Source organism: Andrographis paniculata, unplaced genomic scaffold (assembly GCF_009805555.1).
Source record: "Andrographis paniculata isolate CXL003 unplaced genomic scaffold, ASM980555v1 Contig53END, whole genome shotgun sequence".
In the NCBI taxonomy this organism is placed as follows: Eukaryota; Viridiplantae; Streptophyta; class Magnoliopsida; order Lamiales; family Acanthaceae; genus Andrographis; species Andrographis paniculata.
This window is the reverse complement of record NW_026137588.1, coordinates 3,289,563-3,309,172: the sequence shown is the minus strand read 5'-3', so window position 1 is coordinate 3,309,172 and position 19,610 is coordinate 3,289,563. Positions and strand designations below refer to the sequence as shown.

General features: G+C 36.1%; 1 protein-coding gene across 1 annotated transcript; it reads left to right on the top strand.

Annotated features, from left to right (window-relative positions):
- Window positions 1-752: 752 nt before the first annotated feature.
- LOC127255265 (flavin-containing monooxygenase FMO GS-OX-like 9) lies at window positions 753-18,087 on the top strand. Its single transcript, XM_051280736.1, has 13 exons — window positions 753-1,299; window positions 1,701-1,771; window positions 3,860-4,018; window positions 4,139-4,221; window positions 4,662-4,797; window positions 4,966-5,142; window positions 5,482-5,716; window positions 6,367-6,518; window positions 7,089-7,175; window positions 8,282-8,512; window positions 8,633-8,682; window positions 17,298-17,853; window positions 17,935-18,087. Exons 1-13 carry the CDS (start codon window positions 753-755, stop codon window positions 18,085-18,087), a joined length of 2,637 nt encoding a protein of 878 aa, XP_051136693.1.
- The last annotated feature ends 1,523 nt before the right edge of the window (window positions 18,088-19,610 follow it).

Here is a 19,610-nt window from a genome sequence, read left to right as displayed (position 1 = left end):
TCACTTTAAAAATAATGACAGTAAATTTCTACGTCATAAATATGTATGTTTGTTTCAAAATATCATGTTAAGATGCTAATTGAGATTTAAATATATATTTTGTGTATCATATATCATATGATATTAGTTAATATTCCTTTTGTTTCATTATATTTATTTTATTACTAATTTTATCAACGATAAAATATTCAATATTCAACTATATTTATTTACTATAATTATATATCATTATCATTCTACTTAAATTTTTATAATTACCAACCTAGTTTTATACTTTTATTATTTTTACAAAAAAAAATTATTATTTTTACTTAATCTCCTTGCCGACATCAAAATAGTTGATTTACCGGATGATAGAAGTATTTTGTATTTTACTATATTTTAAAATCAAATATATGCTAAAATTAATGATGATGTGTACTATGTGGACCATTATCATAATATTTGCATTATACTAACATATAATCTTTTATTGAGAGCAACTATAATATATTGTGTAAACTATTATCATTTATTGACACGTCGATCAATACCTCAGAATTTAAATATTAGGACCATATGAACAAATACATTATCGACACCTCATCCGCTTCGAAATAAAAACTAAGAAATCACCTCATGAAACTATGCAACCACCAAGTAATAAGAATACACATCGAAAATGATCCTCATTATTATACCACAAGATTCTGAAAAACGATTGATATAAATAACAAGTTGTTTAGAGAAAAAACAAACAAACCAAATTCACCATGGTTTCCGAAGGAAGTTCTTCCAAGAAAGTATGTGTGATCGGCGCCGGTCCGTCTGGAATTGTTGCCGCTCGGGAGTTAAGAAAAGAAGCCCACAATGTGGTGGTTCTCGAGCAAAACCACGACGTGGGAGGGCAATGGTTGTATGATCCCGATGTTGTAAAAGGGCATCCGATGGGACAAGAGAGGTTCCTCGAGGTTCATAGTAGCATATACGCCTCGTTGAGGGTAATTTCGCCGAGAGAGATAATGGGCTACACGGACTTACCATTTGTTGTCAAGGCGGATAGGGACGGGAGGAGGTTCCCCGGCCACCGGGAAGTTCTTCTATACCTACAAGACTTTTGTGAGAGGTTCAAGTTGAGAGAAATGATACGGTTCAACACACGGGTAGTGAGCACAAAGATGTTGGATTACCCTGTCGCGACGAATAACTTAAAGTGGTTGGTTAAAAGCACGGCGGCTGATAAGGTGGTGGAGGAAGTCTATGACGCGGTGGTCGTCGCGACCGGCCACTACTCCAAACCGAGGTTGCCCAAAATAGAAGGTAATAATAATCTTTGGGTAAAATTGTTCATAAGTCCCATATAGTTTAAAAACTCAGCGTAAATCCCCTTTTATTTTAAAAATTGCATAGCTCATTTATCTTTTAAAAATGGTTGCATAAAGTCCATATTTACAATTTTTGTGTGAAAAGAAGATGATTTTCCATCTACATTTTTTTGCATGGGGTTTCATGCAACTGTTTTGAAAGTATTAGAGACCATGTAATTTTTAAAGTATATAAAAATTTACGCTGAGTTTCGAAACCACAAGAAAGTTACGGACAATTTTGCCTAATTTATATATATATAGTCGTACTTTCATTTAAGTATAATCTATATATTAATATATATGCGTATCTATGCGGAAAAAAAAAATTAAAGGGGACTTTTAACATTTATATAGGAATGAATTATTGGAAGAGAAGACAAATACATAGTCATGTTTACCGTGTTCCCGATCCTTTCAAGAATGAGGTAATGTAATATAAGAATTATTTTAAACATTCTAGTTCTGTTTATTTCGAAAATTTCATTTTACTTTCTATACTATACAACATCAATACACCACCATTTTCTTATAAAACATATTAATTTTATATATAAAATGTCATATTTATCAATTATTCTACTCAAAAGTTAAAAATATAAATAAAAATACAAAATAAACAAAAATCTCATTTTACTGTTGAAAATAATATCAAAGAATGGTGCTATTATATATGTTGAGATAAGAGACTCACTCCAACTTCTGAGTTGAGAATAAAAGAGTTGTACATATCCTAATACAAGCAACAATATACTAATTACTAATGCATTCTTGAAATAGCTGCAATTATTGTTAGGTTATTCTATTTTATTTACTAAAAATTGTTTACAAATATCACAGAAATATACTTTGTTTGATTGTGTTTATAAATATCACAAAAAAATTGTTTTTTTATATATTGGACAATGACTTTGTTGCAGGTGAGTGACCATTGGCATGGGTTTCTTGGTCCCGTCATAGTGCCCACTAGGTTTATAACTTTTTTGTCTAGTTTATTATTGTTGGATATATTTTATAAATTATTTTTTTTCACAATAGTAAAAATAGTAAGAGATTTAGGGTCCAAGGAATATATATATATATAATTTTTTTACTTTTGATGAGGGATATATACATATTAGATTGTTTAGTTGTAGTTTAAAATTTATTTGAAATGATGTATTTATTTAAAATTTTTATTTAAATAATATTTTAATTTAATATTTTTTTAAGAATAAATAATATATTTTTATTGAAATTGTGCGGATTAAATAATGTTGATTGGAATTAAGAATGGTAAAAAACAAACTCTCATGCTCCAATATTGAAAACATTTAGTAGTCTAAGTTAGAAAATAAAATTGGTGTTAATTTGGAGGCTTTTTTTACAATATTTTTTGCTATTGAAATTCTTTTTTTTTAAAAAAAATATTAAATTAAATATATATTTTTATATTACATTAAAATTAATTTTAGATTTACAATATCATACTAACACTTATTTTAATCAAATTTAATAACTATTCAAATTTAAAATTTTATTACTCAACTCCGAACAAACAATCTATTTCTTCTTTTTTTGAAAAAAATAAATTTATGTTATATTAATTTATATCTATTTTTAATGTTATTTTAGTTTAAAGAAATTACTCCGTTTCGTTTGCTAATATTAAGGCAACAGACAATATTTATGTACATGTGGATTGTGTATGTTTGATTGAAATACAATGACAAAGTTGTCATGTCATTATATGTTTAAGTATGTGTAATATTTTGATGAATAGAAAGAGTAGTTGTATAAGTGTAATATTTAAAGTGAATAGAAAGAGTGGTTGTATAAACTTACATTTGATAAAAATATTTAGATGAATAACCGATAAATTTGACAGACAACATTGTTAAACTAATAAAATGGTAGGCATATACTTTGATAAAAAGAAAGTAATTACAATTTTGATCAATAAAAAAAATAATATTTGACATTAAATTATTAATTTTTTTTTTAAAATAAGTATAATATATAATTTCTAGTGTATAAATATGTTTATATATCATTTTCTTTAATATGAATGAGAAACATATTAACAGAAAATTATTAGGTGAACACACGTATTTCTAAATCAGTCAAATTTTTTTACCAATTATTTTTGAATTTACTATCTTCTAATTTTTTAGCATCATATCTTAAGAAAAATATATTATGTATTAAAAGAATTTGAAACTTTCTGATATGTATTAATGATATTTTATTAATAATATTTATTTTTAATTATTTATATAAATATAAATTGAAAATATATATACTCATTTTGTTCAGTACCATAGAAAGTTAAGAAAGGTTCCGACTTCAATATATTCAAAGAGTAATCATAAAAAAAAACACATTATTGAATGTGTTAGAAATTCATAAATTTATTTATCATCTTCTTTTTTTTTTTTTTTTTTTTTGTTTTAAGATAGTTTTTTCACTGAAAACATATATATGAGCACGCCATGAATCTTGTTTAAATCGCTGAAGTTAATTATATCTTTTAACAGGTAGTTGTAGTTGTCGGGAGCTCATATAGTGGACTCGATATATCGATGGAGTTGGTAAACATGGCAAAGGAGATTTACCTAAGCAGCAAGACCCTTTATATTTCGGAAGGCTTTTCAAAAATAATCTCAAAATATGACAATCTACATCTTCGTCCACAGGTTCGCAAAATCAATGATAGCCATGTTCAAAAAATGAGAAGAACCAAGGGAAATTCTCATTGTGTTCTTACATTTTTGTCACAATGAATTAGATGACGAGCTTTTTTTAACAATTTTCAGATAGAATCACTCCGCGAAGATGGGAAGGTCTTGTTTATAGATGGCACTTGGACCATCGCAGACACTATAATATATTGCACCGGGTAAAATATCAAATACCATGTCAAATATTTATCATCTACAACCTCGAAAAAAAAATCATCGAGCAAAAATGAATACATACATTAAAACAAATGGTCATAAACAAGTTATTCATGAATTGTCTACGATGTAGTTGTTCCTAGCACTTTTCCCATGCCGGTATATAACTTGAAGTATATTTTATTTCTTGACTGCGTTCACTTTGTTTTTTGGATTAATATACTTTTTTATACTAAGTATGGAGGGATTATGTCGATTGGTTATATAAAAAAAAATAACATTTTATATTAAATTGTTGATTTGAGAAAAATATATATTATATATATTGTATTGTTAGTAATATTAATCGAAAAGCGTATAAAAATTTATTATTGAGTGAACACACTCTAAGTTTTCGACTCAAATATGCAAGATAAATTTTAAGAACGTGTGGATTTTGCAGGTATTCTTATACACTTCTGTTTCTTGACACCAAAGGGATTGTAGGGATAGATGATGATAGGGTCGGACCACTTTACGAGCACATGTTTCCTCCTTTGCTAGCTCCTTCTCTATCTTTCATCGGCATTCCTAGAAGGGTAATAGACCGTATACACTATCTTTTGAAATTTTAGCTCTCTTGCATGTCTAATACAAGTGTCGAGACTTAAAGTATCAATATTAACACGCATACTTGTTGAATAGTACTCTCTTTGAGTAACTATTAAGTATTCATGGCTTGCGCGCTTCTTCGTATTTGTGTGTAGGTTATAGGATTTCCTTTATTCGAAGCCCAAGCAAAGTGGATAGGTCAACTATTGTCCGGGAAGAAAAGGCTGCCATCGCTGGATGATATGATGCAATCGATCAAAGAGTTCTATCACATGTTAGATGTTTCTTGTATTCCTAAGCACGAAACACATCTTATGATCAAAGGCTTTGAGGTAAATGTCATACACAATATATAGATGTTACGCGTATAATTTTCTTAACAAATAACAAAAACTATTGTATTACTTTTTAGGTTTAGAACCTAAATCATATCACAAGCTAGACATGTTTACCTATTCTTTTAACTATCTTTCTGTACTATTCATAATACTTTTCTTTTCTACGAAATATGGCAAAAAACTGATATTTTATCTAAGATATTAACTCAACAATACATTTGTTGTGAAATATAATATTCGATATATATTTTTCACTTAAATATCACATCAAATATATATTTTTAATTAAATTATTATCATTTTCAAAATAACCCAAAACATTGTTTCTTGCAGTATATGGATCAAATCGCAGACTATACGGATTTTCTACATTTAGAGGAATGGCGAAAAACTCTTTGCCTTTCGACTGCAAGAAGAGCGGAGATCAACTTGAAGACTTACCGAGATTCATACGATGATGATGAAGAGATGATGCAAGTTGCTTTTAACAGCCTCCATTTTAAGCAGTTTGAACTTGAAGAAGAACAAAAACCACAAGAAGATTCAAAACTAGCTTGTGAAGAATTAAGTATTTATGACTAGGCATTCAATACTATACTATTATTTACTTTTTTTTTGTATTTTGTAAAATATTAATGTATGTATTTTCAGAAAATAATAATAATTGACTTTGGATGTTGTTGAAACGTGACTTGGATTTAGCGGTCTACCCGGCCTGAAACCAAAGCGAAAGGGCCGTTTCAATTGGCAGGGTTCCTTTTGGGCTTATCCAATTAATAACAAATAGGCTTAGGTTTAGGGTGTTTTGGGGTGCTTATAAATAGATAGCTATGGTTGCTAGTCGTATGACATGATTGTAACTCTCTAAATCAGTATAATAAAAATCTCTCTGGTTCCTGCCCGTGGACGTAGATTGACACACCGTCACCGAACTACATAAAAGCTCTGCGTTCTTTATTTGCTTTATTTCTCATTTTCTAATAACAAGTGGTATCAGAGCCATATCTGATTTATTGAAGATGTCTTCGTATAAGTTTGATCTGGATAAGTTTAATGGGTCGAATGACTTCACACTCTGGAAGGTCAAGATGAGGGCACTTATGGTTCAACAAGGATGTGCGGCTGCGTTGGAGGGATAAGACAAGTTTCCTAAAGACACGAGGGAGGAGATAAATAAGGAGATTTTGGCAAGGGCTCATTTCGCGATCTTGCTGTCAGTTGCTGATGAGGTGTTACGGGAGGTTGTAGATCAAACGACGACTTTTGGGCTATGGAATAAACTGTGTGAGAAGTACCGGAATAACTCTCTCACGAACAGGCTATATCAGAAGCAACGTTTTTACACCCTCTGGATGTCCGAAAGTACTCAGGTAAAGGATCATCTTGATACCTTTAACAGTATTATTCTTGATCTTCAAGGGGTTGCGGTTAAAGTAGATGATGAAGATCAAGCCCTAATTTTACTGTGTTCACTACTTGGTTCATATGAGAATTTTGTAGATACTAGGTTATATAGTAGAACTACAATTTTTGTTAATGATGTGAAAGATGCCCTTATGTCCAAAGAATTGAAAAGAAAGGTTTCTATGGAAGAGGGTTCTGGTTCAGGTCTGTTTGCAGGTAAAAGAAGACCACGGGAGAGGGGTAACGGGAATGGGAGGTCGCGGTCAAAATCAAAATCCTATAGCAAAGTTAAGTGTTATCTTTGCAAGGAGAAGGGGCACGTTAAAAGGGATTATCCACAAAAGAAAGGAAATACAAAAGTTGATTCTAGCAACAGTGGCAGCAGTGCTGCTGTGGTACAAGATAGTTCTGATGATGGGGACTTTGGTGAAGTTTTGACAGCTTGTAGTACTAGTATTGCTGATTTCTGGATTATGGATACCGGTGCTTCTCACCATATGACGTTCTCTCGTGATCTACTCTCTTCTTTTAAGAAGTGGAATGAAACGGTGAAGTTAGGTGATGATGGGGTTCTAGCCATAAAGAGGAACGGGACAGTGCAGATAAAATTGTATGATGGTACTGTCAGGAAATTTGACTATTGGTATGTTTCTGAACTCATAAAAAATTTGATTTCTCTTGGCACCTTAGCCAAGAATGGTTTAAAATATCATGGTGAAGGTGAGTGGGTGAAAGTCCTAAAAAATGCTCTGGTGATAATGAAGGGTAAACTGCAGCATGGAATTTATTTTCTACACGGCAGTTCAGTGATGGGAACGGCGGCGGTATCCCAGTCCTTGGATAAACATGATGACAGGACAAATTTGTGGCACTGTCAATTAGGTCACATGAGTGAGCAAGGGTTGTCTGTGTTGAGTAGAAGGGTTTATTTGGTGAGGATGTGATGAGTAAAATTCAATTATGTGAGGCTTGTGTAAAAGGGAAGCAACGCAGGGTATGGTTTAGTACCGGTCATCACACTTCAAAAGAAATTCTGGAGTATGTTCATTCAGATCTATAGGGTCCCACTCCGGTGAAATCGTAGGGCGTGTGTTCTTACTTTGTCACTTTCATAGATGATTATTCGAGAAAAGTTTGGTTGTACTTTCTGAAGACTAAAGATGAGGTGTTTGGGAAGTTCAAGGAGTAGAAGACCATGGTTGAAAAACGGACGGGTAAACAGGTCAAGACTCTAAGAACTGATAATGGGTTGGAGTTCTGAAATGCTCCATTTGATGATTTCTACAAGAAAGAAGGTATAGTGAGGCACCGCACTGTACGACATACAACACAACAAAATGGAGTTGTAGAGCAAATGAACCAAACCCTCATGGCGTGTACTCGGTGTATGCGTATATTTGCTGGCTTATCTAAGCAATTCTGGGCTGAAGCAGTTAACACTGCTAGCTATCTGGTTAATAGATCTCCATCAACTGAAATTGACTTAAAGACTCCTCAAGAGGTATGGTTCGATAAACTCTCTGATTACTTTAATCCAAGAATATTTGGATGCCCTGTATACGCTCATATGAATGATGGTGAGCTAGAGCCGAGGGCGGTAAAATGCATATTTCTAGGGTATGTAATAGGAGTCAAAGGTTATCGACTGTGGTGTACAGAAGGTAAAAATCCTGGTAAATTTCTTATTAGCAGAGATGTAACCTTTGATTAATCCTCTATGCTTGATCAGAGTAGAGGTTGTGAAAGTATTGCAGGTACAAAAGACTGTGGTGCTGACCAGATGGTGGAGTTTGAGACTCCTGACAGAGTTGTGTTAAAGGAAGAGCAGCAGGATAATACTATTGATCAATCCGATCAACCAGAGAGGAAGAGCAGCAGGATAATACTATTGATCAATCCGATCAACCAGATCATTCAAAACTTCAAGGGAAACTGGTTGAGGAGGAAGCTGATGACGTTGGTATTGAGGTTGAAGATTCCATAGCAACAAGAAAGGGAAAAAGAAATATTCAGAAACCAACTAGGTTTGCAGGATGTGTCAATACATGTGACATGAATTCTGTGGCTTACGCATTGGCAGTTGGTGATGATCTTGGCTCTGATGAGCCAAAGACATATAAAGAAGTTGTGGTGAGTAAAGATGCAGAAAACTGGATTATAGCAATGAATGAAGAGATGCAATCTCTTGGAAAGAACAAGACTTGGGATCTTGTTGCACTACCAAAAGGGGTGAAGCCAGTGGAATGCAAGTGGGTCTTTAAAAGAAATGAGGGAATTCCTGGTATTAAATGTGCTAGGTTCAAGGTGAGACTGGTGGCAAAAGGGTTCTCATAGAAGGAAGGAATCGATTACCATAAAGTCTTTTCTCCTGTGGAGAAACACAAAACTATCCGGGTTCTTTTGGCAATGGTGGGTGCTTTTGATCTGGAGCTGGAGCAGCTTGATGTAAAAACAACATTCCTTCATGGTAATCTAGAAGAACGTATTTACATGTCTCAACTGGAGGGTTCAGCAGTTCTAAATGGGACCAGGTATGCTTGTTAAAAAAATCTCTATATGGCTTGAAACAGTCTCCGAGGTAGTGGTATAAGAGATTTGATTCTTTCATGGTGTCTAATGGTTATACTCGTAATCAGTTTGATAATTGTGTTTACTCGAAGAAAGTTCTAGTGATTCCTTTGTGTATCTGTTGTTGTATGTGGATGATATGTTAATTGCAGCTAAAAACATGGCTGTAATTAATTACTTGAAGGCTCTACTAAAGGGTGATTTTGAGATGAAGGATTTGGGTGCGGCAAAAAAAATACTGGGTATGGAGATCTGGCGTGATAGAGAAGCAGGACGGCTATGGGTTTCTCAAGAAAAGTATATTGAGAAAGTTTTGCAGGCATTCTCTATTGATCAGTCCAAATAGGTAAGTACCTCTTTGGCGGCACACTTTAAACTTGATCAAAGCACTATACCCGCTACAGATGAAGAGGTTAGCTACATGAAGACGGCTCTATATTCAAGTGCAGTTGGAAGTCTTATGTATGCGATGGTATGTATGAGACTGGATTTCGCTTATGCGGTTAGTGTGGTGAGCAGGTTTATGGCTAATCCGGGTAAAGCTCACTGAGGAGTTGTAAAGTGGATCTTGCGATATTTGAAAGGAGCGTCTGATATTTGTCTGGTATATGATGATAAAGGCCATGGTGATGGTCTGGTTGGCTATGCAGACTCTGATTATGGGGGTGACTTGGTGAAACGAAGATCACTGACTTGCTTTATCTTCACTCTGTTTAGATGTGCAGTCAGTTGGAAGTCTACTTTACAACCTACGGTTGCACTGTCGACGACTAAGGCGGAATACATGTCAATGACTGAAGGTATTAAGGAGGGTATCTGGTTACATGGTCTGGTGCAGAGTTTGGGTCTAAAGGTGGAGAAACCAGTGTTATTCTGTGATAGTCAGAATGCTTTGAGTTTGGCTAAAAATCTAGTGTATCATGAGAGAACCAAGCATATTAATGTGACGTTGAATTTTATCCATGATATTTTGGAGGAAGACAGGTTTTATATTAAGAAAATAGCTACATAACACAATCCAGTTGATATGTTGACAAATGCGCTACCGACGGAGAAGTTTGAGCACTGCTTGAACTTGGTGAGTATTCGTAGGTGGTAAAGCCCCCTTGGGGCATCTGGCAGGAAGGAGACGACTGAGAGATACTGACGAATCTTTGGCGGTTGGATAAACTCCAAGTCAAGCTGAAGATTGTTGAAATGTGACTTGGATTTAGCGGTCTATCCAATCCGAAACCAAAGCGAAAGGGCTGTTTCAATTGGTAGGGTTCCTTTTGGGCTTATCCTAATTAATAACAAATAGGTTTAGGTTTAGGGTGTTTTGAGGTGCTTATAAATAGATAGCTATGGTTCCTAGTCGTATGACATGATTGTAACTCTCTGAATCAGTATAATAAAAATCTCCCTGGTTTCTGCCCGTGGACGTAGGTTGAGACACCGTCACCGAACCACGTAAAACTTCTGTGTTCTTTATTTGTTTTCTTTCTCGTTTTCTCATAACAGATGTGTTTGTTAGTATCTTTAATTTGAGGTCTTTTTATATTAGATATTAGAAATTTTGGGAAAAATAATGAGATTGTCTTATTGATCATCAAAATAAGGGGCCTATATACAGACAATACAAAACATACTCGATAGACTCTAATCTAAGTAATCTAATATATGAATAAGACCAAATCTAAATATCAATCTATTAAATCTAAAATTGAATATCTAAAATATCTCAACATCGTCTCTCAAACTTAAGTGGTATAACAGAAAATAACTTGAGTTGATAAGAAAGTTGAATCTAGACGTAAAAAATGCAAATAAAATAACAGTTGACTCTCCACCAGAGCCGAAAACGATATTACTCTCCACCGGAGCCGAAAATGACATGACTCTCCGCCGGAGCCGAAAACGATATGAATCTCCACCGGAGCTAAAAACGACGTCAGTCTCCACCGGAGCCGAAAACGGCATGACTCTCTACCGGAGCAAAAAATGATATGATTCTCTACCGGAGTCGAAAACGACATGACTCTCCATCGGAGTCAAAAACAGTGACTCTCATTTGGAGCCAAAAACGACAGGACATTGAATGGAATCAGGGTCAAACACAGACAGGTAGCACACAAAACAGATCGCAGACATCAGACGAATCACAAACAACAAACAGATCACAGACATCGGACATATTGCAGAACATATCGCAAACATCAGACATATCACAGAACAAATCGCATATAGCAGAAAAATCACATCGCAAAAATCGGAAAGATCACAGAACAGATTGTAGACACCAGACAAATTATAGAACAAATCGCAAAACATATGGAATAACTCAACCGGTAACAGTCGCAAAAACAAAATCAACTCCTATTACAAAACCAACCACACACAACATAGGGAATTAAAGCAGAAGGTGGTGGCCGGAGGTAGCCCCACGCTCCTGTACGCCTAGCCGGAAGAGTGGCGGCAAAAAAAGCTCTTCCGCCACGATTTGCGTCGGCGGCACATGGCGGCTCCATGCGCGGCAGTTGGCGGCGAATTTTTTATGGCTAGCTGGCAACGATGAGGCGCTTCTAACGGCGGCGGCAGCGGTGTCGACTGGCGAGTAGCGGGTGACGGCGAACAATAGTGGCGTCGGCTAGGGCTTCTGTTTTGGAAAACCGGGCTAGTAGACAGATCTCAGACAAATTTCATAGACATGTTTGGAAAGGCTGATTTCAAAATCATAAGATTTCTGGGTACAATCAAGGTTGAATGTACCCGGAGAAACAAGGGTTGGTAAGCTATGTCTAGCCCATGAGAAAAATAGACTCTGATACCATGTTAGAAATTTTGGGGGAATATAATGAGATTGTCTTATTGATCATCAAAGTAAGAGGCCTATATATAAACAATATAAAACAGGCTCGATAGACTCAAATCTAAGTAAACTAATTTATGAATAAACCAAATTTAAATATAAATTTACTTAATTTAAAAATAAATATCTAAAATATTTCAATATTAGATATGCATGGAAAAATATGTTAATATTATAAAAGATACCTACGTTCCGCTTGCAACCAAAACCGAATTATGAATTGAATTTTTAATTTTTTACAAATGAATATATTCTATTATATTGTGCATGTAAGTATGTGTATTAGTATATGTTTTGATAATATTAATTCTGGAAATGTGACGAAAAATTGTATTGAGTGAACACACTTGTGATTGTTGAACTATATTGTTATTTCTATAAGAATTTAAATTAAAGTAAAAATATTTAATATGGAATTTCCCTGAAACTCTCACATTGGTGCTATCGGAATTTGAATCTATGTATTGTTTGGTGCAACATGCGACCATGATCATTTGAGTTATGCTTATGCCCTGAATGTAGAAAAATTTAGTTTTTTTTTTTTTTTTTTAGAACCCATATTTACTATCTATACATATATATATATATATTTTTCCTCCAAAAAAATTAAAATCAAATACATATTTTTCAATTTTTATGTTATACATTGCATTGATTCTTCTATTATATTCAATTAATTTACTCTAATTTATTATTATTATTATTTTTAATTTACTCGAATTCAATTAATTTACTCTAATTTAGTTTTATTTAGGTATAAAGTTGTTCTATAATTTATAATATTCTCAATAAACAGTACTCATATTTTTCACTAAAAACATATTAATTTTTAACATAATATTTTAAAAATAAGACAAATAAATATTCTAATAGTGATACTTTTATCATTGTCCGTAACGTTTGATGATTCTCAATAATGAACACAAAATTTTAGAAAATACTAAACAGTAAAAGAACCGAATAAAACTAAAAAAATATAATAAAAATAATAATATAGGTGGAACTTGTTGGGTTTTATTTCGGATCGACCGACCCAAAACTCGCATGACCCGACCCGATCCGGACCTACCTGAACCGACCCATGTTTGATTTATAATCTAATCCATTGATTCTTCAATTTTGTTTCTCCTCCCCTTCCCTATTGCCATAGTTTCTCTTGCAGGAGAGAAAAATTGGGATTTGTTGTTGTTGTTTCTCTTGGTAATGCGATGATTGAAGTTGATAAGGTAAATCTGCTCATCTCTTTTATGGGTTTATCCATTACTCCCTCTAGCTATATATACATCAGTGGATTCGTGGGTTTTCGGGTGAGAACTGAGAGGGAAAGAAAATACATATATATTGAACTTGATGATTCTTTATTCTTCCCCGTGACGACTGGTGGTTAGTGGAGTTTTGCCCTCCAATTTTGTGTTCCTTTTCTTCAGTTGGAATCGATAGCGGGTTCTTGGGTGCATTTCGAATTCTCCCTCTTTGTGGTGTTGCCTCATTGGAAAGCTTGGAGTTGGCAAGGAGTGGGCTGTGTGACCTGAGCCGCCAAATTGTTAAAGATTTGATTCAAAATTAATTAGGATATATTTTATAATTATTATTTATTACATTCAGTTTTAGAATAATTAATAATTATTCTATGTTTATCTTTGAAGTGTAATCTAAATATATCAGATGTTTTCCATTGAATAAAATAAAGTTTTTGAAGTTTATCCAAAAATCAGCCCTGCACGTCCTCTCTGTTCTATTCTTCTCCATCGTCTACAGCCTGGTTTGGTGGCAATTTTTCTTTTGATTTGCAGCAACTCTGGTATCAGAGCATAGGTATGGCAAATAAATCCGGATTGAGCATCTCACAGCCGGAAATTCCAATTCTTTCAGCCAAAAATTAAGAATTTTTGAGCATTAAATGCAGACATTGTCAAATCGCAAGATCTGTGGGACTTTGTTGAGACCGGATACTTGGAGCAAGATCCCGATGAAGCGAGATTGAGGGAGAATAAGAAAAAGAATTCCAAGACACTGTTCTTCATACAATAAGTAGTTCATCACTCAAACTTTTTGCAGCTCCAATAGCGAAAGAAGCATGGAACACTTTGAAAATGACATTTCAAGGATCTGCGAAGGTTCTTACTGTGAAGCTTCAAACTCTCAGACGTGATTTTGAAACTGCGCATGAAATGTCCCGATTTCGGAGTGTATAAAATAATATTATTATAGCAAAAAAAATAATTTTTATAATATTTTGGGATCAAGAAAGTAATATTCGAAAACAAATTTTATTTCTATTTTATATATTGATTATAATTATAGAAACTGTTAAACAAATAAATATCAATACAGCTAAATATAACTATAAAATATATATGATTTAATATAATATAATATAATAATAAGAATAGGATAACGCAGTGATGAAGATAACATTAATAATAATAATATAATATAATATAATACATAATAATAATAATAATATAATATAAATATATATATTAACGAATAAACAAGCAAAATTTTACCTGCGAAGGAAGGAGAAGAAGAAACGCGCAGGAGAAGAAGGCAGAGAAGAAGAAAGAGAAAGGAAAAAAAGAAACAAAACGATTTAGCCGTCCGATTTTGATTTCGACTTTGATATTGTATTCCTTGTTATATATAGAAATTAATTATGGATTTTAATATGAATTTCGATATTGGAGATATTAAATTGGAAATTCTTAAAAAATTCATAACTGGCTATTTGGCTATTTAATCGACTAAGTTTTTTAGCTGATAGTCTGTTCTTAGTCCTAGCGTTATATTTTGAAAATTTCGTATCGATCCGAGTCGAATTGAAAACGGCAGTGTACTGCACCTGCCTATTTATTCATATATCTACGTATTTTTATTTAATAATCGGGCGATATAAATATTATGAGGTATAAGAGTTTTATAGCTAAAATATAGTATTCTAGTAAATATAAAAGTTTGAAATCCAACAAGCTAATTATAAAAATTAGCTTTTGAATAAGCAGGTAGCTCCTATGAATAAGCATATTGCTCAGCTGATTTGAGTAAATAATGAGACAGGAGTACGTTGGAGGTGATTTGGGTGAGATTGCAAAAGTTAGGGAGTGTCGACAAGAGGTAAGCAGTAAGAAATTAAATTTAATTTTAAGAAATTAAGTATGCATGTTGCATGCTATTCTGATTAATATGTTAATGTGATATTATGTGAATCATTTTGTCAATGCATGTATATATTTATATAAATATATATATGTGCGTATGTGATAACTCCAAATAGAAGCATATTCTTAGCTTGACAAAACTGTGTATTACTCGAATTTCTGTATAAAAACCATCACAATGAATCATCAATGGCATACATTATTGATATATATCGCTTGGCATGATCCAGAAGTCGTTGTTGAGATTATTAACGATTTTTGTCTTTTTAAGCGGTAGTCTGGTACCAGAAAAGCTAAGGCAGATGCCACAAGCGACAGCCATCTTCGCTAGCAAGCGCCCATAATACAGCCTGGAAATACTAAGGCATGAGAGGCAAGCGGCAGCCTTCACCGCCCGCAAGCGACAGCCTCTCCCGCTTGCAAGCGATAGCCCAGACACCCACCGCTGCAGACTATCACCAGATTCCAACTAAGTGTTTCAACTGCAGCGGTACATCCATTTCATTTCCAGCCAGCACAAGCGAACCTAGCTGCGCTGATGCCCTCCAGCCCTTCGGCAAGTGAGGAAGATCTGCGCCCCTACAGTTCAAGGCAATCAAAGCAAGCGCCCTGGGAGTTATGACCAGCAACTGCCTCAACAGAATAACTACCAGCAACCGCCTAACTGCCCAGCCGTTGGAACTGCCCAACAACCGATTGCAACTGTTCCGTTTCACCTGCTATAAATAGGGCCAGATATCTGTATACAAAAAAGGATCGATACTTCGATTTTAAACACTCTTAGCAAGTACTACGCAGCAAGTCGTCTTCCTGTTTCCGAGAGCTCCAAGCCTGTAAGGGAGTTCTCCACAGGAATGGCCAAGGGAGTAGGAGTTTTTCTTCTCCCTTGGCCAAGTCTTTAAAACTTTCTTAGAATAGATTATTGCTTTCATTTACAGCTTTGTAGCATTAGTCTTTTCATGCTTTCGTAGTAGATAATGAAATATCATGCAGTTCTTCATCATAAATTCTTCCACCATTTTTTACACACTTATATAAACTTCGAAATTAAAGAATTCCATTTCACTGGTTTAGAGCTAAAGAAGAATTGATTATTTAAGCCTTGTTATGCGCCAAAAGCGGTCTCAAGGTAGTTCAATGTAGTTAAGTACGCGGGAGCCTTGTCGACCTGCTTAACTGCTGTTCTGAGAGGTAACAGAAGGGTAAAGCCACTAATGAGGCAGATTTCGGGAAAATTAATTGTACATAAGCAGTGATCTATTAGATCGCAGAGATTCCTAGTGACAGTAGGGTTTCTTTCTTATAATATCTTGAATCTGGGTGTCATTGAAGTCTTGTTGTAAATCCCTTAAGGTCAAAAATTCCAGTCTTATGAATTCCTTATATTTAGTTTATATAATTACACTACTTCCTTCTCACCGCTTCCGTAAATACATATAACTCCGTAACACAATTTCATCGCTCGCTCATTGCCTCTAGGGACATCTATCCATTTAGTAACGCACAGTTCAGACACAACATCTCTCTTTCAATCTCGGTCACTCATCTATATATATATATACTTATACATATAATGTGCCGCTCGCTCATGTCCCGATCACTCAGTAACCGCCACTCACCCATGTCCCGTTCATCTGGTCCCCGCTTCCGCTCATGTCCCGATCATCTGGTTACCGCTGGCACTTCATCTTCCGCCTTCCCTTTGCTCACCCCTGCTCATCCCATTTTTACCGCTTTTTATAGTCTAGTTATCGGATCCGCTGTAAGCGGATCCCTTTCTGCATTCTCATCACTTTTTCAAGATCTTCACCGTAGAAATTCATTACTTAAAATCCTTGTGTTCGACCTGGAAACTCACCAGTAAAAAGAGTATAAATAATTGTGATGACTACTCAGGGTCTACAACCACAAAAATTGCTATATCTGATCATTTTCTATAAATTCTCACTCACTGATTTTCGAATATAAATTCCCTGTGAATTGTGTAAAATTAAACATATTTTTAGCATTATCATAATTTGATGCCGTTGCCGGGGATTTTAAACTCATAAAAAGTATTCTGGTTGAGGATCTTCTGAAGCGCCATAAATTATGTTTAAATTCTTTGTAATGATTTTTGTATATTTACTAATTTCACTGACTTTTTCTTTGATGTGGCTATCATTATGTAGGGGTCCGAAGCATTTTCAGCGTGCCACAAGTCCTACTCCTTTCGCTCGATCACAGAGATGTCTGTTTAGAGAGCAAGTTCGAGAAAAACTCATGGTGAACCAAGGAAATGTTGCCGCTGCTTCTACTGTCGTCCCAACTTTCCAGACTGTCGCTGGGACATCTTCCAACTCTGCCACATCTACATCTTCACTCCACATCCCCACTGTGGTCCCTGCTGCCGTTCCCCATGCGCTCACACCGACTGAGGAGCAACTAATGAGAGCCCTCAGTAGCATCCAACAGGGAATGGCGGGGCTGCAAGCACACCTCGTTCAGGTGGAGCAGGCTCAAGCTGCGCAGGGAGCATTTATCGCTTCCCAAGCGGCACAAGTTGTCAACACCGCTACGATACCCGCTACCATCACTCCCCCACCACCACCTACTGTTGAGCCTTACCAGAGGGCTGAGGGACACAGGGCTGCTGATCGCCCGTTTGCTGAAGTCCCCATGGACGTTCATTACCAGTCCCTTCTGGATCATACAAGTTCTGCGCCCAGAGGCTCTGGCAACTATGAGGTAAAACCAGCGCTCGTCAGTCTGGCGAGCCAGAGCCAATTTCATGGGTTGCTCAATGAAAGCCCTTATTAGCATCTACAGAACTTCAACAGGATCGCTGCCACCTCCAAATCTCACGGCATCACGGAGGACGTTGCAAAGTTGATACTGTTTCCATTTTCGTTATCTGGAGAAGCCAGGAAATGGTTCGATAACCTTTATCCCATTCCTGGCTCTTTCAAGGAAGTAGCGTAGGCCTTCGTGAGTAAATATTATCTTGTGTCAAAGACCATTCGCCAAAGGAATGAAATACTCACTTTCAAGATGGCGAGTGATGAGACCCTTCCAAAAGCCTGGAGCAAATTCAAACAATTACTCCGCAACTGCCCTCATCATGAAATTCCGGACTTCATGGAGCTTCAAATTTTTTACTCAGGAATCACTCCTGAATTAAGAATGTCCTTGGATGTAGCGGCAGGAAGCTCGCTGATGGGGCGCTGTGCCTCAGAAGCGAGGGCTTTGATTGAGAAAATGGCGGCCAATCAGTCAAGTTGGCCAGAGTCCAACAGGCCTGAGCCATCGAGGGGTCTATACCAGGTTCCTGCTTCCATTTCTCATGATGCAAGGATCGATAGGCTGTCGATCCAAGTCAAGGAGCTGTCTAAGCTCATGAAGCAGGACCTGCGGAATAAAGGAAAACAGGCGCTGCACGAGGCCGCAGAATGTGAGGAAAGAGCTTTTAATGACCAACAAGGTCCGCAGGTTGCTGAGTGCTCAACTGAAGAGGCTCAGAACCCAGCGGAGGTCTTTTATATGGCTGGCAGAAATGCCCCTCAATTCCAGCAGTTCCAAAAGGGCAGGCTCAAGGCCCCGCTGGACCGCGTCCTCACCAACAATTTCAGAGGCCACAACAGTTCGCTGCGCAACAATATCATCAAAGGGGATATTATCCACATCAACAGCAATACTTTCAAGCCCCCCACTTTCCGCAGCAGGCACCTGCATTCGCTCAACCTCCCACAACGGGCCAAGCGCCGCTGAGTCTGAAGGAGCTTTGGAGGAACACAGAGCGAGCGAATCAGGAGTTCCAAAGGAATACTTCTGCCTCGATCAAAATGCTGAATATACAAGTTGGGCAAATAGCTGAAGCTATGAAGCTGAAGCAGAAAGGAACGTTGCCCGGGACAGTCGAGACTGTCCCGAACCAAGCGAAGGCCATCGAAACAAGGGGAGGGAAGCGGACACAATCACCACCGCTGCCAGACAGAGGTATTAATCATCCTCCAAACCCTTTTGTTGCTAACATGCCTGTGCAGGATGAAAATGTACATATTCCAACTGGGGAGGAAGGTCCATCCCAACCTCGAGCGATACCAGCTGCTCGGGTGCCTGAACCGAAGGAAAAGGGTCCCGCTCAGCCTTTGGATCGAGCTCCCTTTCCCACACGACTTGGGAAGAAGGACAACTCCAAGGAATTTGATAAGTTTGTGCACACTTTTCGTAGTCTTCAAATTACTATACCGTTTGCTGATGCTTTGTCACAGATGCCACATTACGCTAAGTTCATCAAAGATATAATCAACTAAAAGCGGGCATTCCCTGACGAAGCGGCAGCGGTGCAACTGGAGAGTGTGTGCAGCGCCGTATTTAAGGAGGACCTCCCAAAGAAACTAAGCGATCCTGGGAGTTTTATTATTATTTGTACTATAGGAAATTTAGAGCCGATTAGGGCATTATATGATCTAGGTGCAAGTATCAATCTTATGCCCTTCTCGTTT

What these genes read in the sequence shown, in the direction of transcription:
- LOC127255265 (XM_051280736.1), top strand. Translation starts at nt 753, where the DNA reads ATGGTTTCCGAAGGAAGTTCTTCCAAGAAAGTATGTGTGATCGGCGCC. An exon ending in CCGATCCTTTCAAGAATGAG is followed by an intron (nt 1,772 to 3,859) that starts GTAATGTAATAT and finishes ATCTTTTAACAG; the next exon opens with GTAGTTGTAGTTGTCGGGAG. An exon ending in TTATGATCAAAGGCTTTGAG is followed by an intron (nt 5,143 to 5,481) that starts GTAAATGTCATA and finishes TGTTTCTTGCAG; the next exon opens with TATATGGATCAAATCGCAGA.